Here is a 22,432-nt window from a genome sequence, read left to right as displayed (position 1 = left end):
TCACTGGAACCCCTTATGGGGTAAAACCCAACATTGTATCCTATAGGATCGCCCTAAATCCTCCCCCGCCCACCTGACTCCTCCCTCCCCCTAGCATCGATGAACGCAGCAGCCCCCGCGTCATCGCCGCCACCACCACCACCACCAACATCACCAACACCGCCGCCACCACCCCCGCCGCCACCACCACCGCCACCACCACCCCCGCCGCCGCCACCACCACCCCCGCCGCCACCGCCATCACCGCCGCCGCCACCGCCACCGCCGCCACCACCAACACCACCACCGCCACTACTACCACCACCACTGCCCCCGCCCTGGTGGTGGTGGTGACATCCCACGGATGTCCTGAAACGTGAATTCCTTCGGATAATTTGGCCGGGAAACGGAGAGAGAGGGAGGGAGGGAGCGAGGGAGGGAGGGGAGGGAGCGAGGGAGGGAGAGATTAATCAAACCGGGTGGTGTGGGGAGGGAGGGGGGTGAAGGCATGACGGAATCTCGCTCGTTCTCAAGGAAATTATTTTCTTAGCTGCGCCACCACGGGTTTGTATTCTGCCTGCCCCCCACCCGACACAACCTCGGCCAGGTACCCCCCCCCCTCCCCATTTAAAAGCATCAAACACTTTTATTACCCCCATAAATCAAGCGGCTGAATCTAGCGACAGCTCCGAACTCGGCGTCCATGGATTAAAGGTATAAATCACCGTGCGCAGTAACGTGGAGACACAAGCAAATACTTTATCGCAGGAGCGCCGCGGTTAGACGCTTTAATTATTTTTTAGCGCCCACCCCCCCCCCTCGGCCCACGCCGGCCCCCCCATCCCCACCGGCCTGCCCCCCGTTACCCGCGTAACGAGCGCGTTAACATCGGCGAGGCCCACATTGGGGTCAAGTGTGGGTGACCCCCGGTGGGGTCAAGTGCGGGTCACCCCCGGTGGGGTCAAGTGTGGGTGACCCCCGGTGGGGTCAAGTGCGGGTCACCCCCGGTGGGGTCAAGTGTGGATGACCCCCGTGGGATCAAGTGTGGGTGAATCCGGTGGGGTCAAGTGTGGGTGACCCCCGGTGGGGTCAAGTGAGTGACCCCCGTGGGGTCAAGTGTGGGTGACTCCGGTGGGGTCAAGTGAGTGACCCCCGGTGGGGTCAAGTGTGGGTGACTCCGGTGGGGTCAAGTGTGGGTGACTCCGGTGGGGTCAAGTGTGGGTGACTCCCGCCAGGCCGGCGGACCCCTCCTCTCCCTGGCTCACGTGCGGTGGGGAGGCGCTTGGGACAGCAGCGGCGCGAGCGAGGGTCCGGCACTTGCAGGTGCTGCGCCTCTGCCATTCGCATATTTTTATTTTGGTGCGCAACTCTTTACCGCTCACGTTTGTTTTTATTTTCCCGCTTCATTTTAATGTCGCGGGATTGGCATTATTTTGTTTTGCTCCCATCCGTGCCCCCCCCCCCCCACTACGGCACTTTACTTATTTATTTTCGCGTTGAATTTATCGGTGGGGGTCTGCGGGGGTGGGGGGTCGGCATGCCACTCGTTACCCTAATTGGCTTCTCTGTACGTCGCAAGTTTGCCGCGTCAAAGTTGGGAGGGGGTGGACGGGCGGGTGGTGGTGGTGGCGGTGGTTGACGGGCGATCGCCAGCGATGTCGCTCGCGTTTAAGGCGGCGGTGCCCGCGGCTCCGCGGTTGTGGACCCGACTGGCGGTGTCGAGGCCAGGAGGTCAAGTGACATCTCCCACTCGGCGCTGTCCGATGGGATCACGCCGCCGCCGTCGTGCCGCCAGCGAACTGGCGCGGTGAAAACCGCGGGCGGTCGGGTGGGATGCACGCGGTGTGTGTGTGTGTCTGTGTGTGTGTCTCTGTGTGTGTGTGTCTCTGTGTGTGTGTGGGGAGCGGTGGTGTAGCAGTTAGTGGTGGTGTAGCAGCGCTCCGAACCCGGCGACCCGAGTTCACTTCCCGCTCACGGCCAACACCGGTGACGATTATCTGAACCGGTCTCGGGCCTTCCCTAGGTCGACTCAGCCTCAAATGAGTACCTCGTGTATTGTGTAAACATCGCCACTGGGGAGACAAAGGCGGCCGGGCGTGGTGCTGGCCACCCACTCCCCTCATGTGCCGTACCGGCCTTCAGAGGTGCTCGCTAACAGCACTTGCTCCTACGGTCTGTCAAGGCTACACGGGGGATCTTTGTCTTTGTGTGTGTAGGTGTGTGTGCGTGTGTGCACGTGGAGTGGTAGTGTAGCGGTTAGCCGCGCTGTGCCACAAACCCGGGGAGATCCGAGTTCGATTCTCGCTCACGGCCGACAACAGTGGCGGATGTCGTGGCCGAGGCTGGCCGTCCCCAAGGTGGACTCGGCCTTAAATTAGTACGTATTTACTGTATGTACTATATGCATGTTGAACTTCTTTCGGACCGCACGTAGCCAACCGTGGCAATCGGACGCGCGGCTTTGGGAGAGGAGATGATGGCTCCGAGTCTCCTGTGAACGGGCGATGAGGTGTCCCCGATGATTGCTCCTCCACTCTGGTCTGTTACCACGGAAACCCCCCCCCACCACCACCACCAGCTCTCCCTCGCCACCCCCCGCGTGTTCTCGCTACCCGGAGCAATGATCTATGACATGGTAATAACCATTATGTGTTAAAAAACAAAAGTGTGTGTGTGTGCATATTCTGTGTTGACTTGCACCTCTTGCTCCCAAACGCGTTGTCCGATTCGACTCGCGTGTCATTTGCGTGGCCTGCGCCGAACGTGTTTTTCTCGTGGCACCTCTGCTCTCATCATATTTGCCCACGGGGTATTTAAAAAAAAACGATTCATTCTCGTGTGGTTCGTTTTTGACGGGCAGTTCGGCTGCACTCCTCTGCATTGTCGACGTCTTTGTCTTTAAATTTCGATTTAAAGCTTTCGTGACTGCAGGGATTCATATTATTGGTTCTTTCGGTAAAGTCACGTAGAAGGGAAATAATAAAATAATACGAATTTTACATAATACAATTCTCACGACGCAAGCAGCCGTTGTGGCCGAAACGTCGTGAGAATTTTATGTTTTATTTTTATTATTTCCCTTCGTGACTTTACCGAAAGAACCAAGAATATGAGTCTTTGTCTTTGGTAGAGGCTTTTTTGTTTGGGTTAGATCGTGTAAGATATCAAACGGTACTCGAATTGTAAACGTTGTAGTGGGTTTACTCTGCAACACACAACCGGTGTGCGTGGACTAGTAACGAATTGGCACGTTCTGTTTACGTGGCAAACCTTACTCATCGGCTGTGTCGGGTGGTGGCGGCGTTAACGTCACATTTATATATTTACGCGATCTAACCTCTGCTATGGATAATAGTGGTCGTAAAAGCCTACTGAGTTTTAAACTCACTGACCGCCTTCGTTGCCGCTGCCGCTGCCGCTGCTGCGTCAAATATCCCGGGCGACCGGCCGCAGGGGACCCCAACAAATCGTCGGTGCACGCTCGGGATGAGATCGTGTGGGGTAGAGAGAGAAAGAGAGAGAGTTGGGGGGGTGGGGGGAGACGTGGGTTAGAGGGCAAGCACAGGTTGATGACGTCACCCAAACTAAAAGTGGGGCCTTGGGCAGGACGCGTCGCGGCGACACGCCCAGGAGCGTGAACCGCGCAGCGTCAGCGGGGGGCAGGCGGGGGATGGGGCCACTAAATCTTTGCACAGATGGGAATACACCCACTTGCTGTACTATCGTAATCTGGCCATGAGTCAGGAAATCGTTTATTTTTTTTATGTTACCAGCTAAGGCTCACTGAGCTACACGTGTAGCGCTTTTTCAGAAGCGACCTGGCTATCACTGATGATGGCTCAGCGAAGTGGCTTATCGTTGCGTGGAGACAAAAATCCACGTGACCACGGGGAGAGAGACAGAGAGAGAGACGCAAACTCCAAATATACAGCAGCAGGCGTCAGGGTCGGAATCGAACCCACGACCTCCTGAAAACCAGGCGAGGTAGTTGACATCTCCTAGTTACCGCTGTGCCCTGGGCTTGACCCCTGACATCTGACCTCGAGCATGTTCCCCGTTGACCCCTGTGACCCCGCGGTTTTCCCGAGGGCGACGCCGGTGATTTTTTTTTTTTTACCCAGAAACTACGGCAAATAACCCAGTGGGAATGCGGATGGCATTCCGTGAAGGCGGCAGTAATATTAGTCTTCACGTAACGAGAAGGGGGCAGTGATAGGGGCAGTGATGGGGCAGTGATAGGGGCAGTGATAGGGGCAGGGCTTGGCATGGTCGTAGCTGGGGGGTAAGGCCTCGGCTGATCGCCGCCGCCGCGTTCATCCGAGGTCTCTCCGGCGGGCGAGGCCGGAGGCCACTCATCACCGTGTCCTGCACGTGGCCGCCACCACCAGGGTGCTGGTGGTGAGGGGTGCGGGGGAGGGGACTGCTGATTGGTCAGTGATAAATGAATAGTGTCGGTCTTTACCCGCAAAATCGAATTGTTTGATATAAACGTGCACGGCATGGGGGAGGGGGGGGGGTTGTGTTGGTGGATGGGGCAGGGGGTCCGGGTGACCCGGCGAGGTGCCGGTGACCTGGCGCTGGAGAGAGCGGCATCTGAACTTGACTTCCACCAAGATGATCCGCTGGCACGCGGGAGCGAAAACTTTGGGGCGGTCCGGCCCGGGTGACGTGGTGTGCCGGGGGGGGGGGGAGCTCGAGAAACGACGTGAGAGTGAAGTTCTGTCATTATTTTATTATTTTTATTATTATTCTTTTAACGCGCCATTGCGACGCTCCCAGCACCGCGTTACATAACGGCTCCTCCGCTCCGGTCGTAACGCAGCCCGGCAATAAACTATGCGGCGGCCATTCCCTGACTCCCCGCCCACCCGCCCGCCCGCCCCACCCACTTGCTTTCTAACGAGCAAGGTTATAATGACATTCCTGCCGCTTTGGTAATGACTTAATTGAAATAGAATTTAAATGTCTGATTTGCATAATTGGCCAGGCCGTGGTACAATGGGAAATCATTTCTCAAAGCAGTCGCTCGCTCTCCGGCGCTGTCGTTACGGGATTGGGATAATTCATTTTTTTCCCTCCCCACTTACGCTCCGTGTAAATGTTGACGGATCGCCGTCGGCCGTAAACAATGCGTTCGCGGTTCCCCTGACAACGCGCCGGCGTTGGCGGTGTTTACCGTGTCGTCGCATCACAACGGCAGCAGCAGCGACGACAACAACAACAATAATTGACGTGTGCCAAGCGGCGCATTTCATCCGTAGGTCGCAATGCGCCACCCCTGTGCAAGGGAGGGCGGGCGATAAATAGAACCTGCGGGGTAAATGGCCAGAACTTAAACTGGAAACATTTATAGCAGCCACGTAAAGTCCAACTGAGCCGTGTGACTCTTTTTCAGAAGCGACGTGGCCATCACAAACAATAGGTGGCTTCTCATCATCATCATCGCGTGACGTTGATTCTAAATATGGAGGGGAAAACCGGAGGGCCGGAGAAAAATCGACCCGACCACGGGGAGAGAGACGCAGACTCCAAATATACAGCAGCAGGCGTCGTGAGGGTCGGGATCGAACCCACGACCACCTGTATACCAGGCGAGGGAGTTAACATCTCCTAGCCACCGTGTGTGTTTAGTTTCTGATACTGGTGAGACTAGGCCCTAAAGAAGCCTGCAAGTTTCTTATCGGAGCGCGTTGGTTTGCATGCTCACCACACGTACTGTGTGTGATTCCTTGCAAAAGGTTTCTATTTGGTGTTTGAACATCTGAACACCTCCTGTTTTAGTGGCAGAAAGGGTAAATCACCTGTAATAATTTTTGTCATAACTGCGTTTAGTTTTGTTGTCTTTCCCCCGCACCTCTGATGAGCACGGTGACATTTTGACACGCACAATCTATCAATCAATTGACCCCCGCTTGTATCCCAGCGTTCCTGTCGGAGGATGAGCTGCTGCAATCTGGGAATGACGGAGAGGACGAGGAGAGGTCGGAGGTCAGCGACTCGGGCACCAAAGACGACGCCGCCTCGGAGCTGCCCGAGGCGCCGCCGGCGCCGGCGGGTGGTGGAGGAGGAGCCGATCCTCCCCGGACGGACGAGGACTGCAACGGGCGCGCGAAGCGAGCTGGCGACACGGTAGCGGCGGCGGTGGCGCCGGCAAAACCCCTCCGCAAAGACTCGACCGACGCGGGCGCCGGCGAGGCCGGCGGCGCCGGCGCCGCGGTCTCCGACGGTGCCGAGGACCCGGCGAAATCCGACCGCGGTGACGAGAAAAAGGGGCGGGCGGAAGGCGGAGCCGCGGGCGTGCGACGCCGGCAGGACGGCGCCGTCACTCGGGGAGAAGCGGCCGGCGCGGCCCGACGAGCGCAAGGAGAACGGCGCCGACGGCGGCCTGGCGCGGGAGAGCTTCGCGCACATGAAGGCCATCTACGCCAGCCTGCTCTCCATCCCTACTGGTCCACCGTGGGCTACGGCCACGGCCCGCCGGCGCTCGGCAAATCTGGGGGGCGGCGGCGGCGCAAACAGCGGCGTCAACGCCGACAGATACGGCGGGCGGCGGGGGGCGGCGGGGGGCGGGGGGGGGCACCGGGGGCGGCGGGAGGCGCCTTCACTGGCACGTGCACCGGTGCGGCGGTGGCGCGGACTATGCAGCAGCACGCCGGGGGCTCCCGGCAAGCACGCCGGTCGGCAGTCGGCGTCGTCCGCGGGGACCGGGGGGGCCCGGCACGGCGCGTGCGGCGGCGCACGCGCCGGGCGGTCGGCCGAGCCCGCCGGCGGCGACGGGCGCCAGCAAGTTCCGGTGCAAGGACTGCAGCGGCGCGTACGACACGCTGGTGCAGCTGACGGTGCACATGAGCGAGACGGGCCACTACGCGACGAGAACGTCGACCGCGACGGGCACCGCGACCGCCGCTGGTCCAAGGCGCGCAAGCGCTCGCTGGTGGACATGGAGAGCGACGCGGGAGGCGCAGAAGGTGCTCAAGTGCATGTGCTGCGGTCACTCGTTCGAGTCGCTGCAGGACCTCAGCGTGCACATGATCCGCACGAAGCACTACCAGAAGCTGCCGCTCAAGGAGCCGTTCTCGGCCGCCGCCGCCGCCGGCGCGGGCCACGCCGCCAGGCCCGGCCCGGCCGTCAAGAAGAAGGCGCAGGCCGACGGGCACCGCCTCGGCGACGCGGGATCGGAGCGCAAGGGCGCCGGGTCGGCGCCGTCCTCCGACCGCGCTTCGCCGGCGGGAAAGGCCAAGCCGGGGCAGCAGGGAGCGCCGTCGAACAGCCGGTGCGGCTACCAGAATGGCGCGAGCTACGCGTGGCAATTCGAGGCGAAGAAGTCGCAGATCCTCAAGTGCATGGAGTGCGGCAGCTCGCACGACACGCTGCAGCAGCTGACGGCGCACATGATGGTGACGGGACACTTCCTCAAGGTCACCAGCTCCGCACTCAAGAAGGGCAAGCACGTGGCCTTCGAGCAGCAGCAGCCGCTGCCGGCGCCGCCGTCGTCGCACGACGCCAAGGTGCAGGCGGTGCAGGCGGTGCAGCCGCTTCCGAGTAGCGTCGCCGTGCCGACCGCCGCCGCCGGCCACAAACCGCCGGCGCCCGCCGCGACGGAGCCGCGCCCCAAGCCTCCGGCCTCCCCGTCCGCGTCCCTCCCCGGGCCGCCGCCGTCCCCGCAGCGGGCGCCCAATGGGCCCCCGGCGTCCCCGTCGCCGCGCCGCCCCGCCCGCAGGGCGTCGCCCGCGGGGGGCGGCCCCCGCGAAGCGCCGGCGGCCGGCGGGGGGAGCCCCCCGAGCTCGCCCGTCCCGACGCCGCCGGCGGCGTCGCCCGCCAAGGACCCGGCGGCGGCGCTGGCGGCGCAGCGGATGCCGGACGAGGCATCGCGCGGAGCGGCGGGCAAGGAAGACGGCGGCGGCAAGAGCGCGAGAGAGGGGAGCGGCCGGGGGAGCGCCGCCGGCGGTTGCACGGGCGGGGAGGGGGAGCCGTTCTCGCGGTACCTGCGTGAGGAGGACCTGGGCAGCAGCAGCGGCGCCGCAGCCGGACGCGACATCCTCAAGTCGCTCGAGAGCATGGTGTCGTCGGCCATCGACAAGGCGCAGAACGGCGCTCCCAGCTGGGGCGGCTACCCCAGCATCCACGCCGCCTACCAGATCCCCGGCCTGGTGCGGCCGGGCCGGCCCGACGAGCCGGCCAAGGAGCTCCTAGCTCCGAAGGTGGAGCAGCAGCAGCAGCAGCAGCAGCTGCACCAGCAGCAGCAGCTGCAACAGCAGCAGCAGCAGCTGCAACAGCAGCAGCAGCTGCACCAGCAGCAGCAGCAGCTGCAACAGCAGCAGCAGCTGCAACAGCAGCAGCAGCCGGCGCCGACGACGACAGCCGTAGTGGCTGCACCGGAGCCGGGGACTGGCGGAGCGAGTGCGCAGCCAGCGCCACGCAGCAAGGTGCACGCGATGGAGGAGCTGGTGAAGAAGGTGTCGGGGAACATCCAGAAGGCGGAGGAGAGCCGGACGCGCGCGGGGGTAAAGTCGCCGCTCGTCGCCGCGCCCGCCGCCGCAGCCGCAGCCGCGGCAAAAAGCGAGGGCGGCCCGGACGTGAAGAGGGCACGGAGCTCGGCGAGGGGCGGCAGCCACAGGCACGGGGGGGACGGCGCGCCGGCCAAGAGGAGGGACACCTCGAGGAACGCTCACAAGGAGGCGGGCGCCGGCGGCGCCGGTGGCGCCGGCGGTGCGACCGCCGGCGAACAGGGCAAGGGTTTTCCGGCGGTAAGCTGCTACCAACCGCCCGAGAAGGCGCCGGTGAACCCGCTGAGCGCGCTGCAGTCGGTGATGAATGCCCACCTGGGCAAAGTGGCCAAGCCGACGGCGCCGGTCACCGACCCCATCTCCATGCTGTACAAGATGAGCAGCGGGCTGCTGGACAAGCTGGTGGCCGCCACGCCGCCCGCGCAGGCGCGGAGCTCCGAGCCGCTGGAGGCGTCGTTCTACCGGCACCGCCGGCGGCAGGAGGACGGCGGCGTCGGAGGCGTCGGAGGCGGGTCATCGGACCAGCCCATCGACCTCACCAAGTCGGCGAAGGGCGACGCCAACGGGCAAACGGACGGCCGCGTCACGCCGACGCCCGGGCGCCAGCCGCCGCCGAAGCCGCCTCGCGCCCCGTCCAGCACCGGCTCGGAGAGGTCGGACGCGGACGGACGCGGCGGCGGCTGCAGCGGCGGCGGGCAGCGGCAGCGGCGGCAGCAGCGCGGCAGAGGAGGCGGACGACCCGGCCAACGGGCGCAAGCGCAAGGGGCGCCAGTCGAGCTGGAACCCGCAGCACCTGCTGCTGCTGCAGGCGCAGCTGGTGGCCGGCCTGCGGAGGAGCGGGGACGGGAAGTACGTCGTGCCGGACCTGAGCAGCAAGGCGCGCGCCAGCGTCGCCCGGCTGACGGGCGTCGGCGTGACGACCATCAGCCACTGGCTGGCCAACGTCAAGTACCAGATCAAGAAGAGCGGCGGCACCAAGTTCCTCAAGCACATGGACACGGACCACCCGGTGTTCTACTGCGCCGGCTGCGCGCTGCAGTTCCGCTCGCACCGCCGCCTACGTGGCCCACCTGGAGTCCCACCTGGGCTTCCAGGTGGGCGACCTGCCCGGCGTGTCGGAGGAGCGGCTGCGGGAGTGGGCGTCGCGCGGGAGGGCGCCGGCAACCGCGGCGGACGACGACGGCGGCGGTGGCGGCGGCGCCAAAGTGGCGCCGGGTGGCAGGAACGAAGGGGGGGAGGAGGCGGAGAAGGCGGCGCTGGCGGTTGCCGGTGAGGGGCAGCGACGGGTGCGGGCGGGGGGTCGAGTGACGGAGACGGCGGCGGCGGTCGCGCCGTCAAGCTGACGAGGAGCCGTGCTCACCACGGCAGGAGCGGGGGAGGAGGAGGCGGCGGCAGCAGCGGCGGCGGTGGCCAGCGGGCGACGTCTGCTGATAACGGGAAGAACTCGTAGCCAAGGTGAGAGGAGCGCGCTTGTGTGTGTGCGTGTGCGCGCGTGCGTGTGTGTGCGTGCGCGCACGTGTGTGCGTGCGTGCGTGTGTGTGGAGAGCGGTGGTGCAGCGGTTAGCAGCGCCGCGCGACGAATCCGGCGACCCCGAGCTGGACTCCCTGCCGCCCTCCCGCCCTCCCGCCCGTGCTCCACTCTCTCTGAGTCGCCTTGCCCTGGCTGCCCCGCAGCCTTCCGTGCTCCCGTGCCCTGCCCGGCACGCGACGGCATCTCGGGGCCCGAGTGTGAGAATGGGTCCGGCAGCTGGATGCGAGCGTTCAGGTTGCGCTCGTGCAACCTCATCTCGATTGGAAACTCGCATCTCGAGAATTGCTTCTTGTGCTCAGTTTGTTGTCCATCACCCCGCACCTCCGATTAGCACGGTTAGCTACGTACGGTGCAAAAGAAGTTCAACAAATGTACGTAGCCAACTGTGGCCGGTGTGAGGTGCCGGAAATTGGACGTGCAACAGGGCGGGGCCCGGTTCGAATACAAGCGCCGTTGGCCCCTGCCGGTGCCGTCGCCGGTGCCGTCGCCCGTGCCGGCGCGGTCGCGAGATCGTCGCGCGGTCGCGCTCGCTAGATCGTCCCTCTCCGCCCCCCCGCCACCCCCCGGGAGATTCTTCGGGGTTTCGGCGGAGCGTCCGTCTCGCTCTCGCCGATCGCGCCGAGTTCGCCGTCGGCTCGCGGCCGGTGGCACGGCGCGGCCGGGTTCCCTGTGGGGGCTCCCCGTGGGATTTGTCCCCTTTGTGAAAGTATTCATTGCGACTCGCCCCATCGCTGGCTCGGCAAAGTCGCTCGCTCGTCACGCCGGAGTGTTTTGTTCGCTCTGAGGCGTTACGCGCTTCCAGGGAGGCAGTGTGGCCGACGGGATGTGTGAAGTGAAAAAAAACCCGATAAATCTCCCCCTACTACACAATGCCTTCACTCACAGAAAGACAAAGATCCCCCGTATAGCCTTGACAGACTGTCGGGGCAAGTGCTGTTAGCGAGCAGCACCTATGAAGGCCAGCACTGTGGTACACGAGGGGGTGGGTGGCCTGCACCACGCCCGGCTGCCTTTGTCCCCCCAGTGGCGATGTTTACACACCGTACCAGGTACTCATTTGAGGCTGAGTCGACCTAGGGGAAGGCCATGAACGGTTCGGATAATTATCTCGAAAAACTATTAACTTCTAAATCTTTTGCAGTATTTTTTGTATTACTTCAGGATAAATACATGTTAATTTTGATTCATATGTTGTTTTTTTCTGACTTTATGTGAACGAAAAGACACAAATTCGCCCGTTTTCTCATTTAAATAGGTACATTTCAAAATATCACTGCCCTGGTCACAAAAGCAAAGTTTGTGGGGAATAATAGCCATTTTGTGTACTTTTTAGGGCATCAGCAATTATGAAATAACACTTACTACCCAGCAACAAAAATTGTGTGTTAGACCGTGTAATCGTCACTGGTGTTGGTGGACATGAGCGGCAATCGAACCCAGGTCGCCGGGTTCTATTCCCGACCCTCCCGCCGTAGCGCGGCGCCCTGGTGGTGAGCTCGGGTGGGGGGTGGTGGGGGTGGGGGGCACGGGAACAAACGGCCGTGATTGGGGGGCCGACGTCCCAACACGGTTGGGAACCGCCGGCCTAATGCCTCCATGCTGGAGAGGCACGAAGTCCCCTATCCCCCTCCCCCCCACCCTCCATCCCTCCGCTGGTGGCACCAGCGCGTGCAGCCGGTTCATCAGCTGACCCTTGAGCCAAGCAAACGGGAGCCCTGCCCCTTTCCCCCGCCAGCGCCGCCATCACCACCATCGCATTTACCATCACCGTCGCCATCACCACCATCGCCATTACCAATCACCGTCGCCATCACCACCATCACCACCATCACCACAATCACCATCGCCATCACCATCGCCATCACCACCAACCACCACCGCAATCACCACCGCCATCACTACCATCACCACCATCGCCATCATCACCATTGCTATCACTACCGACTGCCACTGCCACCACCACCGCCATCACCACCAACCACCACCGCCATCACCACCGCAATCACCACCGCCATCACCACCAACCACCACCGCCATCACCACCATCACCACCATCGCCATCATCACCATCGCCATCACAATCGCTATCGCCACCGCCATCGCTACCGACTGCCACCACCGCCATCACCACCGCCACCCACCGCCATCACCGCCGTCGCGAGTGTCGCTCTCTCCGCGCCGAGCCCAGGCCCTCCCGGTGGCGTGCGCGTCTCCGCGTGCCGGTCCCTCGCCGTAATTGTCACCGTTAATTGACAACCCGCGGCGTGGCGGGGCCCCGCTGCCGTGACGAGCGGTGGCGGCGAGGAGGGAAAAAGGAAAAAAACCCGACGCTCTGCGGCACAAATTGCACGCTCGCCGACATAATGAGATGACATTGTCTGCACCTCCCAACCGCGCGCACCCCCCCCCCAACCCCCATCGCGTGTCGCTGCCGCAATCAGCCAGCCCCTCCATCCTCCCCCTGCGCTTGATGAGCCGTCTTCATCATCGCTCGTCGCGCGAGCAAAATAATATTTGAGTGGTTTTCTTTTGGGGGGGGGGGGTGGTGATGGTGGAGGGGTGGGGTTGGGGGGTGATGGGGGGGGGCCGTCGCCGTCACCATCGCTGACGATTGTGAACCGGCGTGAGCCGATCTGATGAACCTCATCAATTATTGAAAGCCTCGAGCCACGTCACCGAAAAAAATAATAATCTAAAAAAGTTTCATTGTTGCGAGAGAGTGAGAGTGAGAGAGAGGGTGAGAGAGAGAGTGAGAAAGGCATCGCAGCCCTTTTAATTTCGGTGCCTCGAGGAGACATGAGAAGGTGATAATCACCAAGAGGAAAGGAGAGGTCATTAACACCTTTGGCAAAAGCAATATTCTGAGCTGTGGGTGGCACCCATTAACAAGCAAACAGCATTTCCCATTCAATTACACCGCCCCGCTAATGTCGCCTCGCACTGAGGTGCGTTGTCAGCCCCGTCTAAACGAGACGCGCCGCGCCCACAGATTAACCCCTCCGTGCGGCGCGCGGGCGGCGCACGCCGGTTCTCTCGGCGGGCGACGCCACCGCCGTGACCCCCTCCGGCGACCCCCGCGTGACCCCAGGGGGAGGGAGGGAGAGGGCGATGGCGTTCGCCCGATTCCTGTTGCGGCCGGCGGCGGGGGTCGGAATGGCGCGCGGGCGCTCGGCGGGCAAAAGCGGAACGAAAACTGCGGGGAAAAAGAGGTGCGCCGGGGAGCGACGCACGCCGGCGGTTAGGCCGAGAGGCAGAAAGAGGAGCGGGGTGGGAGCCGCGCCCGGGGCAGGGACTCGTCGCGGCCAGAAGCGACGATGGCCGACGGTCGAGAGGGGACGCCGGGAGACGCGGCCGGAGCGGTGAAATCGTCTCGAGCGCGGCGCAGGCTCCGGGCGGAACGCCGCACCGCACGCGCGACGGACGCGGCGACGGCTCGGAGGAGAGGGAGGTGGGGGGGGCATTCCATCCAGCGGCGGACAGATCGCGATCGACGTGCGCGGGAGGGGGGGGGTGTCCTTGTGGCACGCAGCGCCGGCGGCGACGTTCGCGAGCTCCTCCCTTCGCGGGGACGTCCGGATATCCGCCGAGATCACGCGAGAGGTGGCGATGGCTCGGTGGTGGGGGAACATTTATCCAACGGTGGATATATGGTGGCTGCTTACGATTGCTCTCAAGCACGCGGGCAGCCGGTTCCGCGGACGGGAGCTGCGGAATGGGCCGGCCCATCTCGAGGGCGAGGAGAAGGAGGAGGAGGTGGGGGATGAGCTGAGGAGGACGAGGAGAGGACGAGCAAGGAGGAGGTGGAGCGGGAGCAGGGGGGAGAGGCTCCAGCGATGCGGGCTGCATGGGAAGTGGCGATTGATCGATAAATCTGTATTAGCCCTGCTCCAGCACGAGGGGCCCTGGGAACACAAACCTCAGGCCACAATGGAGCTCTTAATGGAGTGGAGTTTAATGAATTGGGACCGGCCTCGCTGTGGCCGGCGTGGCACGGGGCTGGGCGCGGGGACGGTGCCCACGGGAGCGCTCCGGAGCGCTCTTCCCTCTTGCTGCCCGGCATCCCGGGTCATCCCCCCCGGTGTTTGCCGAAAAGTCCGTCCCGTTTGCTTTGCCACACGGGCAAATGGGCATCACAGTGGCTATGAGATGTTAACTACCTCGCCTGGTATGCAGGAGGTCGTGGGTTCGATCCCGACCCCGACGCCTGCTGTGTATTGGGAGTTTGCGTCTCTCTCCCCGTGGCCGCGTGGATTTTTCTTCTGGGTCCCCCGGTTTCTTTGTCCCCACATTTAGAATCGACGTCACGCGTTGAGAGTATTTGGCTGCTATAAATGTCCACCACGACAATGACGACGATGACGATGATGATGGTGGTGAGCCGCTTCGTTGGACTATCAAGTGTTGGTAGCCAGGCGGCTTCTGAAAGAGAGCTGCATAGTTCAGTTGGGGCCTTAACTGTCAAATAAAAACATCGTCTAGTTATAGCGAGTTGATGAATTGTCACGATTCAGTGCGAGTCTACCGGCAATCGGGAGTGAGGCCCCCCACACACTCCGGTGTCAGATTGGTCCCTCTGAGCAGAGACCAAAACAAAGCGGAAAGCCCAGGGCCCCGACTCGATCAGAGGGGGGGGGGCCACAGGTTCATGACGCAATGGTGGTGCAACAAACGCCAATTGAAGCTCGTCGAACGAAATACCATTTGAATTGTAATAAGTCTGTTCGTGTAATTATTTCACACAACTGTGATACAATTAAGCAGCTTGTCCAGAATGCAATGTCTGTTGTCGGAGCCGGCACTCGACATTTCCCCCCCCTCGCTCTAGAGGCATCGGCACCACTCTACAAAAGCATAAACCTCCAGCCCCACCACTGCGTTCCTTCCCATCCCAGCCGCTGCCGCATCCTCCCACCCTCACCACGGCACTGTTCATTCATCACGTGACGCACACCAAAAAATAATTTCTGCTTAGGTACCCCCCCCCGACTCCTTCCCGCTCCCCCTAGCGGGGGGTGGGGGGTCCCTTTCTTGTTTTTTTTGCTGCCCTCCCTCCTCTCCGCCGTTCAGCCCCCCTCCTCCTCGCCGTGAGTGGCCCCGTGCCAAACGTCACGTCCCCGATATCGGCGCGCCGGGCGCGCCAGGCAGCTGGCGGTGAACGTGACGACGCCAAGAGATGAACTCCGCGTGCCCGTGCAGCTGCAGATGGCGGCTCGCAGTGAAACGTTCCGGTGGGGGGAGGGGGGCGGGGCTCGTTGCGAATTTTTTTTATGTTTTTGCGTTTGACAATAACAACAAATTCTAGGGGCACGAGCTGAAATCCTCGCAGCGGGCTTGTCCCCCTTGACGCCCGCCCTTTGAAAGCCCCTGAACCTCCACGTTCTTGTTGACGGGGTGGGAGGGGGGAGGGGGAACGCATCCCCCGCCTTGTTCGCTCTCCTCGGCGAGGGGCGGCCGCGGCCTCGTTCCTCCTCTTCCTCGACGCCGAACGCGCTTCGGTGAATTCCTCGCGCGCCGACAACCGGCGGACGGACGGACCTGACGCACGCCTGTGCCGCTGTGCGCGTTGAGGAAGTTTCTCACTGCGGCGGTTTCGCACGCGGGAGAAGGAAAAACGTGAACGTTGGCTCGTGAACGTTCCGCCGCGATCTTGACCGCGCCGTCAATTTGTCGCGAGTGAACAAAACGCCCTCGTGAACGTCTCGCCGACGTCGCCGGGGCGGGGGGGGGGTCCCACCCGGGTGGGTCCCACCCCTCCTCCCTCCCCTCCTCCCTCCCCGTTTCAACGCCTCGGAGCGTAACGGGAGGGTGAGGCGTCCCGTGTCTCTGTGTCGTCACGTGCGCGACTTCACGTGGCGTTCTATTCTTCTTCTTGGGTCCTCTGCACGAGAGCGGGGGTGGGTGGGGGGGGTCCCCTGTCCCAGTTGGATTTCTTCCAGACTCTATCCCCCGTGCCTTCCCCTTCATTTTCACCGCACGGATCTCTCACCGCTTTCGCTTCATCCACCCTTGGGCGAGCCTTCCGCTCTGACTGTTCGCCCCAGTCCAGGCCTTGGGCCTTCTCTGAAAGGCTTCCAATGGGAGCGCGACGCCTCGCCCCCTGACCTCCTCCTCCTCTCTCTCGTCGCATCTCCAACCTGGCTCCTGCATTCCGTCCGACTGATCTTTCGCCGCCGCCACCGCCACCGCCTCGCTCACCGCACCCACATCCCAAATGTGAACTGATCCTAATCTCGCCCTGTCTCCGGATGTAATTACCATACCTGCTAATGCACCCGGCGACCTGGCGGGGAGAGGCTGGGGGGAGTCGGGGGGGGGGGGTGGTGGAAGGGAGTTAGTTGGGGGGGGAGTTGGGGGGGGAGTTGGGGGGGGGAGTTGGGGGGTGGGGGGGGGGTGGTGGGGGGGGGGGGAGTTGGGGGGGGTGGTGGGGTGGTGGTGGGGGGGGGTGGTGGTGGGGGGGGGGGTGGTGGTGGGGGGGGGGTGGTTAGCATCCTGCGCTGTGAACCGCGCGACCCGAGTTGTTCGACTCCCGGCCGCGTTGGCGAGCGCCGTGCGAACCGGTCCGGGCCCCCCTCCCGACTCGTGCCCCGTGCTCGCCGGCCCCACACCGACCAGCGTGGTGAGCTTCGGTGAAACAACCGCCACACGACCGACGTTGCGCGAGGAGGCATTCATCCAGCGGTGGATCGACAGAGAGGCTGCGAATGGTGAATCGTTGACGTTATGTATCATTCATGACCACAGTCATAAGCAGGACTCCAACATTCACCCAGTTCGAACGAGCAAACCAACGAACCGGCTTTGACTCTCTGGGTCTCATCAGCAGAGTCGGGCTTGTTCCACCGCATGCTCCGTGGATTTCCAGGTGTTACTGGCAAGGGATCTCCCGCCTCGAGCACAGGGGCCTGTTGGACACAACGGGGAGCTTTGTGCACGCCGGCGGTGTCCGGTTACTCCGCCCGCACCGCGGTAGAATTCGGCAGGAATCGGCGCGGCGGCTCCTCTGGGTTCCGGTGAGAGCGCGTGATGGTGGTCGAGTGGCTCGCAGTAATTTCCGGACGCGGACCCGCGTGGCTCCCACGCCGCCGCCGCCCGCGCTTTCAAGGGGGCCCTTTGTGTCGCGATCGCCACACTCGGGGGGGGGGGGGGGTCGCCCAGGGTTCAGGGTTGAGCCGGAGGTCGCGCGCCAGGGAAGACGCCGCCCCCCGCCGCTGCAGCCGCACCGCCACACACCTGCTGCTGCTGCTGCCTCCACCACCACCACCGCTACGCCACCACCACCACTACGCCACCATCACCACGGCCGCTACGCCACCACCACCACCGCTACACCATCACCACCGCTACCGCACCACCACCGCTACGCCACCACCACTACCGCACCACCACCACCGCCGCTACGCCACCATCACCGCTACGCCACCACCGCCGCTACGCCACCACCACCGCTACCGCACCACCACCGCTACCGCACCACTACCACCGCTACGCCACCACCACCACACTCCTGCTGCTGCCGCCACCGCTGGTTGGCGCTACGCTCCGCTGCGAACCTGGCGACCCGAGTTTGATTCCCCGCTCACGGCCAACGCCCGTCGACTCAGTCTCACATGAGTAGCTGGTGCGGTGTATAAACATCGCCACTGGGGAGACAAAGGCGGTCGGGCGTGGTGTTGGTCACCCACCCCCTCGTGTGCCGTGCCGGCCTTCATCGGTGCTAATTGCAAACAGCACTTGCCCCAGCAGTCTGTGCAGCCTATACGGGGGGGATCTTTGTATTTTGTCTTTGGTGGCGGCAGTGGTTGTAATTGTGGTGGTGGTTGTGGCAGTGGTGTAGTTGTGGTGGTGGTTGTAGTTTTGGTGGTGGTTGTGGTGGCGGTGGCGGTGGTTGTAATTGTGGTGGTGGTTGTGGTGGTGGTGGTGGCGGTGGTTGTAGTGGTGGTGGTGGAGGGGCTGCCCTCCCTCTCTCACCGTTCCGCTCGAGTGCCCGGCAGCGAGAGTCACCGCCCGTGTGCCCTCCCTGTTTTTGTTTGCTGTTTTTATTTTATTTCTTGTTTGTGATCATTCCCCGTCGTTCTCCACTTTCCCTCTCGGTGACGCTGACGGCGCTAACAGCCGGTGGCTGTGTGCCAGGCGCGTCCAACGCGCACTTCCATTGCCCCCCCCCCATGCCGCCCCCTGTAGATGTGTAGTTGGGCGTGGGAGCTTTGGGATTCCAGAGATTTTAGGGAAAAGCCTGGAGACCCGGAGGCCCGTGTGCTGGGGTTTGGGTGAAGTCCCGTTGTTGTGCTGCGCAGTTACTAGTAACAACTATTTAAAACCATTTTAATGTCATTGTCGCCAGATAAGGCCTCACTGAGCGGTGCAGTTCTTTGTCAGAAGCGACGAGGCCGTCACAGATGATGGCTCGACGAAAGTGGCTCGTCATCATCGTCGTCATCGTCACGTGGAAATTGATAGCAGCAGACAAAGACTCTAAAGGCGTGGTGGTGACGTCAATTGTAAATGTGGAGGGAAAACCCGGAGGACCCAGAGAAAAGTCCACACGACCACGGGGAGAGAGACACGCAGACTCTAAATATGCAGCAGCAGGCGTTAGGGTCGGGGTCAATGAAATGCTCACCGTTGTCGTTGTTGTTGTTGTTGTTGTTGTCGTTGTTGTTGTTGTCGTTGTTGTTGTTGTTGTTGTCGTTGTTGTTGTTGTTGTTGTTGTTGTTGTCGTTGTCGTTGTTGTCGTTGTTGTTGTTGTTGTAAGTCAACAGTGCTTGTCCAACGCATACGTTCGCCCTCCCCTGCCACAGGAATCTCCACCACTGTCTCTGCGGGGCAGTGAAACGTGAGATGGGCACCAATGCCTCGGCACTCAATTTGAGCAGCAAGGAACTCGCACTTCCCGTTGATAATTAACGGAGCTGCGGACGAGAACATCCCATGGTACGGTGTCAACGTCGATTGACGACCGGGTTGGCTGTGGACAAGCCTCCCCCTGAGGGAACGCCGCTGCTGGGGTTCATTGCACGTGAGGAATTAGCTTGGCCGTACGGGGGAGCCGTAGCCGAGGGGATAGGACACGGGGTGGATCGGTTAAACCGTACGCAGGAGCCGTAGCCGAGGGGGTCGGGGCGCGAGTGTGTGTACCGTATCCCTTCTTCTCGCCCCCTCAGCCTAGCGCCGCCTGGCCGAGCGATCGTAAATTGGGGGGGGGCGGGGGGAACGAGCGCGTCTCGTGTCGCCCGTTGTCAAGCGGAGTACGATGCGCCCGCCGCAGCGGAGGGACCTCTGGGGAGCGGCCCGGGGGGGGGGTGGCGGTGATGAGCGAGAGTGCCGCCCTCTCTGCGTCTCCCTTGACGACCGGCTCCGCCGACCCCGGAAACCAAGCAGCAACCTCCTGGGAGGAGGGCGGCGAGGAGGAGGAGGATGAGGTTGTGGGAAAACTCGCCGATTGTACAAAATCTGCCACGCGGTGATTTAGTAACGAAGCAGTTTTTATCTTGTTGCCAGGTAAGGCCCCCTGAGCTGTGTAACTCTTTATCAGAGGCGACTGCCCGTCACAAACGATAGCTCAACGAAGTGGCTCATCATCATCATCACGTGGAAATTGACAGCAACCAAATACTCTAAATGTGTGACGTTGATCTAAATGTGGGGGGAAAAACTGGAGGACCTGGATACAAATCCAAGTGACCACGTGGGAGAGACGCAAACTCCAAATTTACAGCAGCAGGCGTCAGGGTCGGGATCGAACCCACGACCTCCTGCACACCAGGCGAGGTTGTCAACATCTCCTAGCCATCGTGATGATGATGAGAGAGAGAGACGCAGACTCCAAATATACAGCAGGAGTCAGTGGTCGGGATCGAACCCGACGACCGCCTGCACACCAGGCGAGGTATCTAACATCTCCTAGCCACCGTGAGGCTCACGGGGCGTGAGCGGTCAGCCCTCCCGTCAGTCCACTGCTGGATGAGGGCCGCCACCTCCCCCATGCCGAGTCCTGGCGGAGCTCGTGATTGTGTTTAGTGCTGTTGTCCTTCCCCCCCCCCGCAACTCCGATTAGCGTTGTTGGCTACGTACGGTGCGGAAAAAAGTTCAGCATACTTTGTCGAGCTCTGCGGTGCTATATATGTCCCAGATGTTTTCAGACAATGAGCGTTTGTACCCAGCTACTCTCACCAACTCACTCACCTACTTGGCGCCGCGAGCGGCGAGGAGATGTTCACTCCTCGCCTGGTGGTGCAGGAGGTCGTGGGTTCAATCCTGACCCTGACGCCTGCTGCTGTATATTTGGAGTTTGCGTGTCTCTCTCTCTCTCATCATCATCACGGTGGCTAGGAGATGTTCACCTCCTCGCCTGGGTGTGCAGGAGGTCGTGGGTTCAATCCCTGACCCTGACGCCTGCTGCTGTATATTTGGAGTTTGCGTGTCTCTCTCTCTCTCTCATCATCATCACGGTGGCTAGGAGATGTTCACCTCCTCGCCTGGTGTGCAGGAGGTCGTGTGTTCAATCCTGACCCTGACGCCTGCTGCTGTATATTTGGAGTTTGCGTGTCTCTCTCTCTCTCATCATCATCACGGTGGCTAGGAGATGTTCACCTCCTCGCCTGGTGTACAGGAGGTCGTGGGTTCAATCCTGACCCTGACGCCTGCTGCTGTATATTTGGAGTTTGCGTGTCTCTCTCTCTCTCATCATCATCACGGTGGCCAGGAGATGTTCACCTCCTCGCCTGGTGTGCAGGAGGTCGTGGGTTCGATCCCGACCCTGACGCCTGCTGCTGTATATTTGGAGTTTGCATGTCTCTCTCTCATCATCATCACGGTGGCGAGGAGATGTTCACCTCCTCGCCTGGTGTGCAGGAGGTCGTGGGTTCAATCCTGACCCTGACGCCTGCTGCTGCTGTACATTTGGAGTCTGTGTGTGTCTCTCTACGGATGGTCACGTGGATTTTGCTCCGGGTCCTCTGGTTGTTGCCCCCACATTTAGAATCAACGTCACCCGTTGAGAGTATTTGGCTCCTGCTATACACTTCCACGTGATGATGATGATGACAAGCCACTGGGTTGAGCCGTCAGCTGTGGCCACTTCTGAAAAAGAGCTGCACTGCCCAGGGGGGACCCTTACATGGTCAAATAAAAAATGAGTTTTGAGGTTACCTGCCTCTGTCTCTCACCGAATCACTTACTAACCGTTCCTCCTCCTGCTCTCCCGCTTAACTCACCTATTCACCCACCTCTCTCACCGAATCTCCTCCCTCTCGCACCGTGTGTCCGTGCGCGTTCACCGTCCACGCGCCCCTCAACTCCTCCGAGTACCCGGCGCTGGATCGGGCGATTTTGCCATTGAACCTCTCGGTGGGCTTCAGTGGAGCAGCCGGGGACGACGCGTGGTGACCTTCAACGCCACAAACTGCGATGTTTTGAGTGGCACCCCCTGATGGAGAGATAAATGGATCGAGAGATTTGTTTACATTTTCTGGGGGCAAAGCGTTATCGACGGACGTGTCGAGTCGCTGCCCCGGGCGCCGACCGTTGGCGTGACAACGACACCATTGTCAACAACAACAACAACAAACGAGCGACGGAGGCGACCCGCAGGTGCGTAGCTCGGCCGCTCGTGGCGAGAGGGAGACGGAGGGAGCGCGTTGCCTTGGCGACGGCACCATACCGTCCGTCACCCGTCAGCTTTACCTGTCGGTGACCCCCAGGTCCGTTTTGGCGGCGCGGGTCCTGACGACGCTCGGCTCGCCTCGCCTGTCCGTCACCGTCGTCACCGTCGCCGCCGGCCTCGTCGTCGTCGTCAGCCGTGGTCGATCCACTGCTGGATGAACGCCTCCCCAAGCCGCCACCGCCACGTCTCCTACGATGTGGCGGTCCGCCCACGTAGCCCTCTGGGGCGCGGTGCATCGCCTCGGCTGCCGTTCCTTTGTTAGTCCTCGACCATCGGCCCGCGGTCGGAAGGTTGCGAGTTCAACTCCTGGTTGGGGTTTGGGGGGGGCGGGTGCAGGAGGGGGGGGGGTGCAGGAGGGGGGTGGGCGGTGCAGTGTAGGGAGTGGGATATAACCCATCATCATCCCTCTCCTGGGTGTCATCAAAATGAGTGCTGTGCCACTTTGTGGGAGAAGTCAACAGCTGTTGTCCTTTGGGTGGCCTCGCTCCTGCCATAGAAACGTGGATTTTCCACCGCTGCCTTTGACCTGGTCGGACATCACCCTCACTTGCAGAGATGTGCCCTCTCCAAGCGATGAACCACAACACCGCGCTGATCTCGTCAAGGAGCGTAAACCACCATCACGCCAACTCCCATCATCATCCTCGTAGCAGCAGCGGCGGCGGCAGCAGCGGCGGCGGCTTCTGGCTCAGCAGTCGGACGAAGACGGCGGCCGTCGCATCGCGCGCTGCTTCCAGACGCGCTTCCGTGGCC

The 22,432-nt window shown here is 61.9% G+C and overlaps 1 protein-coding gene across 1 annotated transcript in view; it reads left to right on the top strand.

Annotated features, from left to right (window-relative positions):
- The window catches only part of LOC144736933 (teashirt homolog 1-like), a 78,788-nt gene that overhangs the window by 40,460 nt on the left and 15,896 nt on the right, over positions 1 to 22,432 (top strand). Inside the window, 14 exon segments of the mRNA XM_078619628.1 lie at positions 5,903 to 6,261; positions 6,263 to 6,413; positions 6,416 to 6,474; positions 6,476 to 6,541; positions 6,543 to 6,596; positions 6,598 to 6,633; positions 6,635 to 6,685; positions 6,687 to 6,843; positions 6,846 to 6,931; positions 6,933 to 9,176; positions 9,178 to 9,534; positions 9,536 to 9,747; positions 9,749 to 9,775; positions 9,777 to 9,941. Coding sequence (XP_078475754.1) covers positions 5,903 to 6,261; positions 6,263 to 6,413; positions 6,416 to 6,474; positions 6,476 to 6,541; positions 6,543 to 6,596; positions 6,598 to 6,633; positions 6,635 to 6,685; positions 6,687 to 6,843; positions 6,846 to 6,931; positions 6,933 to 9,176; positions 9,178 to 9,534; positions 9,536 to 9,747; positions 9,749 to 9,775; positions 9,777 to 9,936 — 4,019 coding nt within the window. The 3' untranslated portion in view covers positions 9,937 to 9,941.

The sequence above is a fragment of the Lampetra planeri genome, chromosome 63 (genome assembly GCF_965212315.1).
Source record: "Lampetra planeri chromosome 63, kcLamPlan1.2.h2, whole genome shotgun sequence".
NCBI lineage: Eukaryota > Metazoa > Chordata > Hyperoartia > Petromyzontiformes > Petromyzontidae > Lampetra > Lampetra planeri.
The sequence above is the reverse complement of the archived record's forward strand: the minus strand, read 5'-3'. Positions and strand labels throughout refer to the sequence as shown.